This window comes from Lampetra planeri, chromosome 2, assembly GCF_965212315.1.
Source record: "Lampetra planeri chromosome 2, kcLamPlan1.2.h2, whole genome shotgun sequence".
Taxonomy (NCBI): domain Eukaryota; kingdom Metazoa; phylum Chordata; class Hyperoartia; order Petromyzontiformes; family Petromyzontidae; genus Lampetra; species Lampetra planeri.
The window spans coordinates 24408910-24422531 of NC_136108.1; the positions used below are offsets into that span (position 1 = coordinate 24408910).

General features: G+C 52.2%; 1 protein-coding gene across 1 annotated transcript in view; it reads left to right on the forward strand.

The window, feature by feature from the left end:
* The first annotated feature begins 89 nt into the window (after nt 1-89).
* ENO4 (enolase 4) overlaps nt 90-13622 on the forward strand; it is a 43211-nt gene continuing 29678 nt past the window's right edge. The window contains exons 1-3 of the mRNA XM_078611270.1: nt 90-386; nt 1896-2065; nt 5510-5638. Coding sequence (XP_078467396.1) covers nt 1913-2065; nt 5510-5638 — 282 coding nt within the window. The 5' untranslated portion in view covers nt 90-386; nt 1896-1912. The remainder of the gene's footprint in view (nt 387-1895; nt 2066-5509; nt 5639-13622) is intronic.

The window sequence follows — 13622 nt, forward strand, 5'->3', positions numbered from 1 at the left end:
TCACGTCACGGAAAGCGTCGGTGGCGAATAGCGGCCGTTGCCATGGGCGTGTTACGTGGGCGCGCGCCGTTGCTTGGCAACCGCGAGACGCCGGAAGCGGAGTGGCGCCACTTTCTCCCTCGACACCGCGCGGTCTGCTGCTTCATTAATGCCGCTTTTGTCGACTACATTCATTCTCCACAACGACGCAGATCATTGGTTAGAGTTATAACATCGGCGACAAGACTCCGAGCCTGTTAGCTCGGCAGTTCGCTGGCATTTGATTTCGAGCGTCGCCTCTGGCTGCTGCCGGGCCACTGAAAGCCTTAAACCGGCCCACGGCCTCCTCGTGCTTGTGTCGGCAGGCGCACGGGTCGTGGCAGAGTTTCATCTTCTTGGTTCTTTCGGTAAAGTCACGTAGAATGGAAATAATAAAATAATAAAAATAAAACATAATATAATAATATAATATCATAATATAATAAAACAAATTCGTGGCAGAGTTGTTTGAGGGACATGTCGGGCGCCGCGGTGGCGAGGAGATGTTAACTCCATCGCCTGGTATCCAGGGGGACATGGGTTCGATCCCGACCCTGACGCCTGCGGCTGTATATTTGGAGTTTGCGTGTCTCTCTCTCCCCGCGATTGCGCGGACTTTTATTCGGTCCTCTGGGGGTTCCCTCCACATTTAGACACTTGCATTTAGAGTGTTTGACTCCTATACAGTTCTACATGATAAGCCACATCGTTGGGCTATCATTTGTGGCCAGGTCGCTTCTGAAAAATATACAGCTCTGTGGGCCTTACCTCGTGAAATATAAATAGTTGTATCTGTATTGCTGATGTAACCTGCTGACCCCTCCCTAACTAGACATCTGTGGAAAAAAGAGCTTTGTCGGTCATCGGATTCCTCCAGTTTAAATGGAGATTATGTGAAGGAGACTGCTTCTTTATTTTGTACAGTGAATACGATCCAGTTGCCGCGCCGGGAGATGCAATCGAACCGGCGACCTCTCGAGATTGCACCTGCAAAGCCATTACACCTGCAAATCCATTACACCAGCAGCTGTTTACATTGCCGAAGTTGTTTATGACATGCGGCGCTGTATATATACTGTATATATTATTACCCACAGACTATACAACGTGCATTCATTATGTGAACATTGCAGCCCTCTTTATCGGTCGGCTGCTGAATGCGCACCTCCCCACTCCGTGCGAGTCGCGGGGGGTGAATTTGCTATACTTCTCTACACTGGTCAGTGCGGGTTGGTGAAGGCGGAAAGTGTAGACGTGGAAATAATGTATAGTGCTATAATTACAGTATCTGCACATCCCTCTGCTGGTCACCACGTAGCCTCGCAAACCATAGCAACCTGTTGTGTAGAGTGGTCTCCCATACATGCACTATGCAGGCTCAACCCGTCTTAGCTTGAGAAGAATTCTACATGAATTCAGTACGTATATGTTATCGTTACTTTTATGATACAATGCACGATAATATAGCACGCTCTAGAGCACGGGTCGGCAACTTGCGGCTCCGGAGCAGCATGCAGCTCTTTAAGGACTGCAGAGTGCGGCTCTTGAAATTCGCCAAAAAATGCCTCTTATTTTGGTTGCCGACCCCTCACCATGGAAGTCCAGTTCACCATGGAAGTCCAGTTCACCATGGAAGTCCAGTTCACCATGGAAGTCCAGTTCACCATGGAGCTCATTAAAGGACTGTTTCGTGACGTTCTTTATTCAGGGCCACCGTTTCGTATTCACATGTATGGTGGCTCTTGAAATATAGTTTTTTTTTACCGAGTTAGAAAAAAATTGCTATTTTTGTTGTTTTGGTTGCCGACCCTGCAATGAGAGAAATGTTAAGAAGAAGAAGGCGTAGTTGAACAACTGTGAATGATCCACCTTGGCAGGTTTGGCTGAAGCTGTGATGGAGCGCTCACTATCCGATGACGCCCGGCAAATGTACAAGCTGAAGCAAGCGGCAGTGGAGTTCTACCATGCCCACGGGGTCCCACAGAACTTGGAAGAGGCCCTCAATAGCCTCTTTCACCAGCAGCCTGAAGACATCTATGGGCAGCTGGTACCCACTCGCCATAGCACGCATGCAACAGCCCTCACTCATTGCTTGTTTCAAAGGTCATAAGCTGTAATACGTCTCGACATACCTGCCCCTTTACATAAACAGGCTTATGATTGTTACACATCCCACCCAACCACGTGGCCTTCAGGGAGTGTATGAGTTTAGCAGAATTGGTTCAACAAAGCAAACTCTGGACTGATTCAACCAGAGACTACATTTTAGACTCGGGCTTAATTTTAAGGGTATTTGGATTAAATGTATTTGCGTGTTTCGTGGTGTGCTCCCACTTATATTGGTTTATATTATTCTAATATGCTGTGAAATGCTGCCGCATATTGACACTATACCGTGCGATTTGACTGAAAACCTAACTTGTATGAGCATCTTCTTGGTTCTTTCGGTAAAGTCATGTAGAAGGGAAATAATAAAATAATAAAAATAAAACATAATAAAATAATTCTCACGACGTTTCGGCCACAACGCAAGCAGCCGTCCTCAGGTGAAGAACAGGTCTGTCGGAAAGACAGTGTCTGAATGAACACCACCAGGCTTGGAAGCGTATATTTAAGCTGGGTTGGAGGGGAAGAGCGCCTTGACAAAGGGATTTGCATATCAAGAGGAATTTAGCATATTTATGGGAAATGCAGATATGGGATTAGTCACTACTTGTGAAATGCGTAGGAGGTGGGCGGGGGGTTTTCAAAGTCATATTATGCCCGTGCATTATGCAGGATTAGCAGCATCAAAGGGAGGGAATAGGGTTAGCATTAATAAAGGGAAGGAATGTTAATAGTATGGAGCTGCAGCAGTTAAACCACCACGTAAGAAACTAAAATATAAACTACATCAGTATCATCAATATACTAAATATACTCTCCAATAAGCTGAGCTACTAACAGTAAGTCATACATTACAATTCTATGTCGCAAAAAATATAATATGCCTCCAGCTAAACTTTTTTCTCTTACATCACACGGGTCTACCCCGTACTATATACTGCCATAGACAAACCCAACATTAAATTATATACTGCATTACTATACACCACCTTAGACTATACATTGTAATATTACACTGTATTATTCTACCCACCCTACTGTATACCACACTGCTGTATATTCACTATACAATTACGATACTATATATTACCTTATACATTATATTAAACATTACACTTTTAAACTATGTATTATTATACAATTTGCTATACACTATACCATTGACCGTCGCGTGAAAGGTACTAAGAGGAAGCAACGAAATATGTCAATGGGAGAGTGGTGGTAGGAGACTTGCAGCGGAGCAAAGAATCCATTCCCTGCGGAGAATAAAAGATATATAGTCAATGCCAGTGAGTGGACTGCGGTCTGAAAGTCACCATAAACGTGAACACAATCAGTTAAGATCCGAAATGGTTTATTACGTCCTTCCAATGTTTGCTGAGCCAGAATCCATCTTCTCGGTTGAATTTGTCTCTGTGTTTGTATATGTGGATCGCCTCATGAACGAATCTCTCATGGTAGCCAGATGGCTTGCAGAGAACCTCTGTCTTGGAAAAGTCAATGTCATGTGAGCCCACTGAATTGTAACAGTGATCTGCCACGGCTGAGGTGTTTGTCCTACTGTGTTTCAGGTCTGCTTTATGTTCACGGATGCGGTCCGAGACATGTCGTTTGGTTTCTCCAATGTAACTGCTACCACAGCTTAAATATACGCTTCCAAGCCTGGTGGTGTTCATTCAGACACTGTCTTTCCGACAGACCTGTTCTTCACCTGAGGACGGCTGCTTGCATTGTGGCCGAAACGTCGTGAGAATTATTTTATTATGTTTTATTTTTATTATTTTATTATTTCCCTTCTACGTGACTTTACCGAAAGAACGAAGAAGATGAATCCCTGCAGTCACGAAAGCTTTAAATCGAAATTGTATGTGCATATTTTGACCCATTCATTCCTCTCACAGTTGTAAGCCATCATTGATTCTGCACCTCCAGCTTTGGAAATAGGGAAGGGACAGTACTTGACTGCCCCATGCTGTGTCGACCAGAGGTCACTTGAAGGGATTTCAGAAGTAGTTCTCTATCTGTTTAACACGTAGGCTTTCGCGACCAATATTATCTGTAGTAATATGGTCTTTGCACGTGATTGACTCACAGTAAAGACATCACATTTACCCATCTAAGACCAAAACAGGAGGAGGATTTCTCCACATATCTGGGTGTCACCCGATGAGGCTGGTTGTAATTACTGGCGAAACATCATACTCGAATTGTAAATGTTGTGGGTTTACTCTCCAACACACCGGTGTGCCGAACTAGTAACTAATTGGCATGTTTTGTTTACGTGACAAATCTTACTAATAGGTGGTGGGTTTAACGACACATTTATATTCTTGGTTTTTTCGGTAAAGTCACGTAGAAGGGAAGTAATAAAATAATAAAAATAAAACATAATAAAATAATTATCACGACGTTTCGGCTACAACGCAAGCAGCCGTCTTCAGGTGAAGAATGAGACACTGCCAAGCTAGGAGCTTATATATAAGCTGGGTTGGAGGTGGTAGAAGAGCGCCTTAACAAAAGAATGTGCATATCAAGAGGAATTTAGCATATTCATGGGAAATGCGTAGGAGGTGGGCGGGGGGGTTTCAAAGTCATATTATGCCCATGCATTATGCAGGATCAGCAGCACCAAAGGGAGGGGGCAGGGGGTAGCATTAACAAAGGGAGGGAATGTTAATAGTATGTAGAAGCAATGAAACATGTGAATGGGAGAGCGGTGGCAGGAGACCCGCAGCGGAGCAAATAATGCATTCCCTGTGGAGAACACAAGATACACAGTTAATGCCAGTGAGTGGACTGCAGTCTGAAAGTCACCGTAAATGTGAACCACAATCAGTTAAGATCCGAAATGGTTTATTACGTCCTTCCAATGATTGCTGAGCCAGAATCCATCTTCTCGGTTGAAATTGTCTCTGTGTTTGTATATGTGGATCGCCTCATGAACGAATCTGTCATGGTAGCCAGATGGCTTGCAGAGAACCTCTGTCTTGGAGAAGTCAATGTCATGTGAGCCCACTGAATTGTAAAAGTGATCTGCCACGGCTGAGGTGTTTGTCCTACTGTAGTGTTTGTCCTACTGTAGGACAAACACCCCAGCCGTGGCAGATGAATCCCTGCAGTCACGAAAGCTTTAAATCGAAATTTAAGACACATTTCTATTTACAGTTCTCTATCTTTCAATTCTGTTCTCTACCAAGAAGGGTTGAGCTGTTCTGCAAGAGATGCCAGTGGATTCTCTGCCTTGTGACATGATGCCATGAGCACAATCGGGAGACATTGGTTGAAAACTACGTTCTAAAATGTTATGTATGGATGCGCATATTGTAATAAGCCTTGCATACATTGGAATTGTAAAGGAAGCGGTGTCTGGATGTTTGCACTGCAGGTAAACCACTTTTCTGTGCTATGCAAGCCTGCGGTAGTGAAGCGGATAGAGGCCTGGCAGGCACTGGACAATGTGGGCTGTCCCACCATTGCAGTGCAGCTCATCTGCACCACGAGGAACATGGAGCAGGTTAGAGCTCCGTTTTCACAATTATGCACACACAGAGTCGTCTCTGACCAAATCACCGGCAATGCGCCGGACTTAAGATTTCAGAAGCTACGTGTGAATGGGCCTATTTTGGGCCTGGATAGTGTATTTATGGGCAGACCACCATGCGAACAAAGCAGCTCTGAGGCAACGTTATCATGAACATGTACATGCATTAGATACTTTAATTTGCATACAGTTTTCAAATATATAAATGTATACATCATATTCTGGTTCTTTCGGTAAAGTCACGCAGAAGGGAAACAATAAAATGATAAAAATATAAAACAATAAAATTATCACGACGTTTCGACTGCAACACAAGCAGTCATCATCAGGTGTGAAAAACACAGCAAGAAAATGTATTATTTTATTGTTTCCCTTCTACGTGACTTTACCGAAAAAAACAATATGAATCCCTGCAGTCACGAAAGCTTTAAATCAAAATGTGTACATCATGTTGAATTCAGTCGTGAAAAGTAACCGGTGAGGAGCTTTATTGGTCAGAATTGTATCAATATGTAGTGAGTTCTAGCGACGTCGGAGACGGATCTTGGAGGCAACACTTTATTTAATACAAATACTTGGCAGTACAGCCCAGACTCATTCAGGGCAACGGCCCTTCTATAACCACTGTCTGGGGAGGTACTGCCTCCGGGCTAACGTGCCCTAACACGGGACCACGACTCTGGGTCCTCCGGCTATGGGTACCTAGGGGAGGCTACTCTAACCCGACCTAGCCAGGGTGCGGGTTCCGACCACTGGCCCACTCGGACCCGGCCCTCACAAGGACGTTCGGCCAGGGGTTCTAGGGTCTCACCACTGAGCCACACAGAGTCCCGGCCCTTACAAGGGCAGTGAGGCTAGGGGTCCCAGGGTCCTATCTAGCTGGTCTTCTGGCTTCTGTCTTGGACTGGCCCCGGACCCTTCCCGGGGTCCGGCTTTTATACCCAGCACGGGTGCGTCAGCCCTAGCCCCGCCTACCTTCTAGAGAGTTCCAGAGGGGGCTCCGGGGGATCCCATGACACCCCGCAGCCCCCACCTGCTTTTGGGCTAGGGATATAACGACTGCCCCTGCTGGACCCTGACTGCCCCTGCAGGTAAGTGTACACAGCCCATCGACATCGCTCCATTACCCCCCCCCCCTTTCGTAGCACCTAGCCAACCCTGGATGATAACCACAAAACGCTTGTGTACGTGTGCCTCAATGAACGATGGAACGCAATAACAAACCGCGCGAACCCCTATAAATACCCCAGCCCACCTGTACAAGGAAAGACATCAACATACGTACATGGAGTCCTCCCTGCCCCACGTACATGTGTAATAAAAGACTTCGTCAAGCACTGCTGGTCTCCGTTTGTCTTTTATTTAGGTTCTTTCTCCGCACCCCGCTGGTCTCCTCCGCAGACCAGCGTCGTCTCGCGCGCGCCCCGCACGCGCTCCCTCGTCAGCTCCTCCACTCTTCCTCACACCCCGCTGGTCCTGATCAGGGACCAGCGTTTCCTCTCGCGTGCCACGCACGCTCCTCCGTTAGCTCCTCCACTCCCGCACTCCGCACACCGCTGGCCGATAGCGTGCTGAGGTCTTTCGGCCACGTAGCCGATGGCGCGGATCTTCTCTCACCACCCAACGTGGCTCAGCCTCTTAACTTCCCCAACTGCCCCGATCTCTTCCGGGCTCCCACATATATCCATTCCCCCCACGTGACCCTGACTTCTCCCCTTCCGGATCGTCAGATCCGGCCTTCCCATACTACCCTGCTGGCTCCGCCCCCATTCACCTCGCCTCCCATTGGAGCCGAGGTGAACGGTGGCCCCTCCCACATGCCCCGCAGACCAGGCTTCGCCCCCCAATACCCCGGGCCGTGTGATTGGGCCAGAGCCCAGAAACAACCCGATTTACGCTAGCATTACACATGGAGTCCTCCCTGACACAACACGCTCTCGGCCCATGAGTGTTGTAGTAGAGGTGTGAGGAGGGATGAAAGGTTTGAGGCGCGAGGGGTGGACATACCAAGAGCGTTTCCCGAACAGTATTTTAACGCACTGGGGTCGGACCACGCGGACAACCTCGACGGGGCCCTTCCAGGGTTTAAGCAGCTTAGGAGACGTTGCTAGGGGTACCTGAGGGCAATGAAGCCAAGCCCGGTCCCCTTCAACCCATGCATGGTGAGACGTACGAAGGCCCCGCAGGCGTTCATTAGCCAGCTGGCGTGCCTCTGAGTTCGATTTCGTGGCCTCCCGGGCCTCCAAGTGGTGAGCATTAGCACGGACTTGATCGGCCATCTTGGACTTGGCCGAAGGCTGTTTGATACGCAGCTGCACATCTACCGGGGGGCAGACTTCCCTGCCATACATGAGGTAGAATGGCGAAAACCTCGTCACCGCATGGGGCGCCATCCTATATGCAGCCAGCACGCCGGAGATGTGGAGGTCCCAATCAATCTGTGACTCGCATACCTGGTGGCTCAACATAGAGGTGAGCGTCCGGTGGAGGCGCTCAACCATACCATCCATTTGAGGATGATATGGCGAAGTGCGAATCTTATGTGTGCCCAACAAGTTGCACACATCCCGCAACTGGGTGGATGAAAATTTTTCCCTTGATCGGTCAGCAGTTCGGGAGCACCCTTATCCAAGACGTAGACGTGGAAAAAGGCCTCCGTGATGGCTGCCGCCGATTGGTTGGATAGAGGCCAGGCCATGGCCCATCGGGTGAAATATTCTACTCAAATCAACAGGTACTTATTACCTCGCGGAGTAGCCAGAAATGGGCCCAAAATGTGGGCAAGACGGCCTCGCGGGTGGCTTACGGCGAGCACATTCAGTGCAGCCTTAAAGGAGGTCAGCCACATCTCTAGCCATACCCGGCCAAAAAAAACTCCAGTTGGAGAGTGGTGTAATAAAGGACTCCTTCACAAGATGTCGCTCTCCGTTGGTCCTTTATTGGGTTCTTTCCTCGCGCCCGCTGGTCCTCGCTCCAACCCTCGCCGTCTCCGTCCCCGTGCGCCCCGCGTACGCTCCGTGTGTCTCTCGCTACGCCGTCTCCGTCGGCCCCTCCGTGTGCTCTTTCCTCACCCGCCCCGGGCCACACCGCCCTTCGGGTACCCCGCACACTCCGCTGGCTCTCTCTATCTCCATGCGATCCCGCACGCTCCGCTGGCCTGGCCGCACCCCGCGCACGCTGGACCGCAGTGCGCCTATGACCCCCGACCACGTGGCAATGGCGCCAGTTCTCCCTCCACCGCCAGCGTGGCTCCCTCCGTGGTTCACTCTCTTCTCTCCCTCTCTCCCCTTCCGGCTCTCTCCTTATATCCCCCTCTCTCACGTGACCCAAACTCCACCTTCTATCCTGCCTCCGCCTCCGCCCCCCCCCCCCCCCCCCGTTCACCCCACTCCCATTGGAGCGAGGTGAGCAGTGGCTCCTCCCACACGCTCCGCCTCCCAATACCCCGGCGCGTGTGAGGGGCGCGGAGGCCAGCAAGCACCCTGTTCTTGCTCGCATTACACGACCCCCCCCCCCTGATGAAAAAGCCAGCCATCCTCGGCTGCAACAGAACAACAATAATGCGAGCAACACATGCCACACAGGCATAAGAAGACAACGGAGATAAGAACAATAACAATTAACGAAAGGGAAGGGATTTAGAACGTGTGCGAGTCGCCGGGCCGTGCCGCACGGGGGTGCCCCCCCGCGTGGACCGTGGCCTTGACGGGGTTTTAGGAGCGGCGGGACTGGAACCGCCCGCCGCTGTTGGAGGCCCGTCACTCCCAGCGTCCCGTTCCCCAAAGAGGCCCGTCATCGAGCCCTCCCGCAACTGCGCCCGAGGTGGAGTTGTAGGGGCAGTGGGGTCAAGTGTCCCCGTCGCCGTGGTAGGCCCACCCGGAGCAGGAATCACCATGTCCGGCAGGATCACAGCCGGTCCGTCTACAGGAGGCACGACAGGCGCGCTTGCAGGTTGAATAGGCAAAGTCAGTGGCGCGTCGGTCGCGACAGACACCGGCAAGGCAACATTAGGAGATGACGCATCCGTCTGCGGGGCCACATAGGGTTTCAATCGGGACGTATGAACGTACCAACGCCGCGATCCGAACCGAACACGCGCGGACTGCGGACTAGGAACCTCAATAAGCACCACCGGCCCCTGCCACGGCCTATGCAACTTAGGGGAGGTCCCCACCGGTACCTGCGGGCAGTGCAGCCAGGCCATGTCCCCCACCCGCCAGGGGGACTCACCATGCGAGCGCCGTGCACAACGTTCGTTCCGGGCCTGGGTCTTGGCAGTAGCCAATCGGGCCCCCTCCCACGCCTCAGCCACGCGACGAACGGTGTCCCGAATATAATCGGGGAGAGGCTTAACAGGACCCTTCACCCCCATGCCCAGCTGCACGTCCACCGGCGGCACGTTCTCGCGGCCGTACATCAAAAAGAAAGGCGAGTACCCCGTCGACGCATGTGGCGTCATCCGGTACGCGGAGAGCACCCCAGGGATATGCAAATCCCAATCAGCCTGCTTTTCGCTAGCCGTATGACAGAGCATTGCCGATAGAGTCCGATTAAGACGTTCAACCATCCCATCCGTCTGCGGATGGTAGGGAGACGTCCGTACCTTCTTCGTCCCCAGTGCAGCGCACACCTCAGCCAATAATTTAGAAGAAAAATTTCGCCCTTGGTCCGTAAGCAACCTTTGTCCATTACATATCCGAACAGGAACGCCTCCGTGATAGACGCCGCTGACTGATCGGCTAAGGGCCAGGCCATCGGCCAGCTGGAAAGATATTCCAATCCAACCAATAAAAATGTGTTACCCCGAGCGGACGGCGGAAAGGGTCCCAAAATATCCAACGCCACCAATTCATTAATCCGTGACACCTGTATGGACTGCACTGGCGGAACATATGGGTGTTTAGGCGGTTTCCGTCGGGCACAGTCGGAGCACGCCCGAATGTGCCCGACGACATCAGTCGTCATGCCGTGCCAAAAATAATCCCGCTGTAACGTCAACAAGGTTTTCTGCACTCCGAGATGTAATAACTTCTCCGAATGCAGAATCCGAATCAATTCATATCACAGCGACACCGGCACAACAAGATGCCAGCGATCAACAAGCCATCCCGGAGAGCAGCTCCCGGCGTCCCATCGGATAGCGGGCCACCCCTTACCTTCGCAGCCCGACCCCGCAAGGCCCCCAGCGAGTCATCAAGCAATGGCTCGCGAACCCATACCGAACGTGGCAAATTCAAAACCCCATCAGCCGGCTCTGGACACGCGGGAGTCTCAGGCACCTCCACAGCGGACATAACCGGCCGAGGTGGCAGTGGAACCCGCGTGCACCTATTTGTGCCCGAAGTGCAAGCGCACGGGGACCCCTGCGGCAATCTAGAAAGTGCGTTCGCGTGATGCGATCCCTTCCGGTACTGAATTTCAAATGAAAACTCCTGCAGGGTTTCCAACCATCGTGTCAATTGGCCAGACGGTTGATCAACCCTCAGGGCATATTGCAGAGCAGCATGATCCGTGCACACAATAAACGTACGGCCGTATAGATATGGCCGGTATTGGCGAAGAAAATGTACTATGGCCAAGAGTTCCCGACGAGTAACGCAGTAGCGGGTCTCCGCCGGAGACAGCACGCGGCTTCCGTAAGCCACTACGCGTTCGACGCCGTCCCTAGATTGGGACAGGACGGCCCCAATCCCCGTGTCACTCGCGTCGGTATCCAGGATAAATGGCCGAGTAAAATCTGGATAGTCCAGCGTCGGTGCCGAAGCCAAACGATCGCGTAGGCCCTGAAATGCCGCCTCCTCCGCCGGTCCCCAACTGAACCTCCGGCCCTTTGCCATAAGGAGGTGTAATGGCCTCGCGATCGTGGCAAAGTCAGGTACGAACCTGCGGTAATAAGAAGCGAACCCGACGAACCGACGCACGTCCCCCACTGAGGCCGGAGTCGGCCAGTTTCGGACGCACGCCGTCTTCTCCGGGTCCGTGGCCACCCCGTCCGAGCTGACTATGTGGCCCAAATAGCGCACGGATCGCTGCAACAGGTGACACTTTTTAGGCTTAAACTTCAATTTAGAGGAACGCATCCTCGCAAACACCGCGTCCAATCTCCGCAGATGTTCATCAAACGTGCGGCTGAAGACGATAACATCGTCCAAATATATCAGACACGTGTCCCACTGCAGACCGGTCAACACGAGTTCCATCAATCGCTGGAACGTCGCCGGGACGGCGTTCAAGCCCATGGGGAGACAATTCAATTGAAACAAGCCCTGCGGCGTATGGAAAGCCGTCTTTTCCCTCGAGGACTCATCCAGGGGAAGTTGCCAAAATTCCGATGAAAGATCGAGAGTAGAAAAAATTTTTGCCCCAGACAAGGCATCGAGGGAATCATCCATACGCGGCAGGGGGTACGCGTCCGCAACTGACACTTTATTCAACCTGCGAAAATCAAAACCACAATTTCCCATCCTTTTTCTTTACAAGGACCACTGGAGCATCCCACGGACTGTTGGACGGGGAAATAATGTCGGCGGCCAGCATATCCTCCACTGCGCCCCGTATATGATCCCGCTCCGACGGACTCAACCGATGCGGGTTCATCCGAATCGGATTGGCATCCCCCGTATCAATATGGTTGGAGAGCAGAGAAGTGCGTCCCAAATCGAAATCGTCCGAACTAAAAACGTCGGAATACTTTCCCAACAGCGTGCGAAGCGCGGACCGTTGGTCCCCAGTTAAGGACACATTCTCCCGGCACAATTCTGCAATCCAGCGATCGTCCTGTGCCGTGGAGGTCGAGACCCCCCCTACGAGGCCCCGGAGGCCCCCATCATCATGGGCCGTGAAAGCAGTCACAGCATGAGCTAAAACCGTTCTGGCCGGCACACTAACATTATCTGCGGTCCCATTCAACACTTGTAAAAACGGGGGTTGACCCGGCCGAACAATCGTCTGCGCCCCGACCAGCGTCAAGCCCCCCGTTATAGCATTGGACGGCGACAACAACACACCTGCCGCCCCCTCGATTCCCGGCACTGGTTTCCGATAACGCAGCGGAATAAGCATTTGCGACCCAGGTGGAACATCAACCGATACTTCGGAGAGCGCCTGCACCTGGCGGTCAGGAACGGACTGGCCCCAGGGTGATGGCAAAAAGGCAATTTGGCGGCCCCCCCGTAATTGGATACAATTCTGATCCACCCTAATCTGAATGGGCATTTTCGCCAGGAAATCCGTTCCCAACAAGCAGGGCACCGCGAGGGACCTAGAAATCAACACCGTCCCAGAAACTGAAACACCCCCAACCGCTATGCTGGCGTCCACCTGACCCACAATGCCCATACTTCCCCCATTTGCCGCTATGCACGAGTCGTAAACCGGTCGCACCCGCTCCGGAGGAATGGACAGGAGGTGAAATATGACGTCTGAGATAATGGTCGCGGACGCACCCGAGTCCACCAAAATACACACGTCCACCCCTTGGATGGAACCCGGCACAGTGGACGACCCGGTAGCGGCCGCAACCACCCTCCGTGCCAATTTACGCCACTGCGTCAGCGAGCGACGCGGCCCTTCCAGCGCTCCCCCGTTAGTAACATTATCCGGACCCCGCGGCAAAAGTGATGCATGAGGTGACAGGCCTTGCCGGGTGTCTGATGCGTACCGACTTGCCTGTCGTGGTTGTTCTTGACGTGTCGCCTCTTTGGCAGGGGCCTCCTGCTGGAGCGGCGGGCGAGGGCGAGCCCAACACTCCCTGGCGAAGTGCCCCCGACGGCCGCAGCGGAAGCACAACAGGTCAGGCCGTCGTCTGGCACCCCCCCTGTCCTGGCGATCTCGCCCCGGCCCTAACTCCGCACCCCCGCGAATAGGCGGCTGGGTCGCTGCTGCCGTCAACTCCGCAGGCCCCCTCTCGTCCCGCACGTACACGGCCTTGGACGGATCCCATCCCGTGGCACCGCCC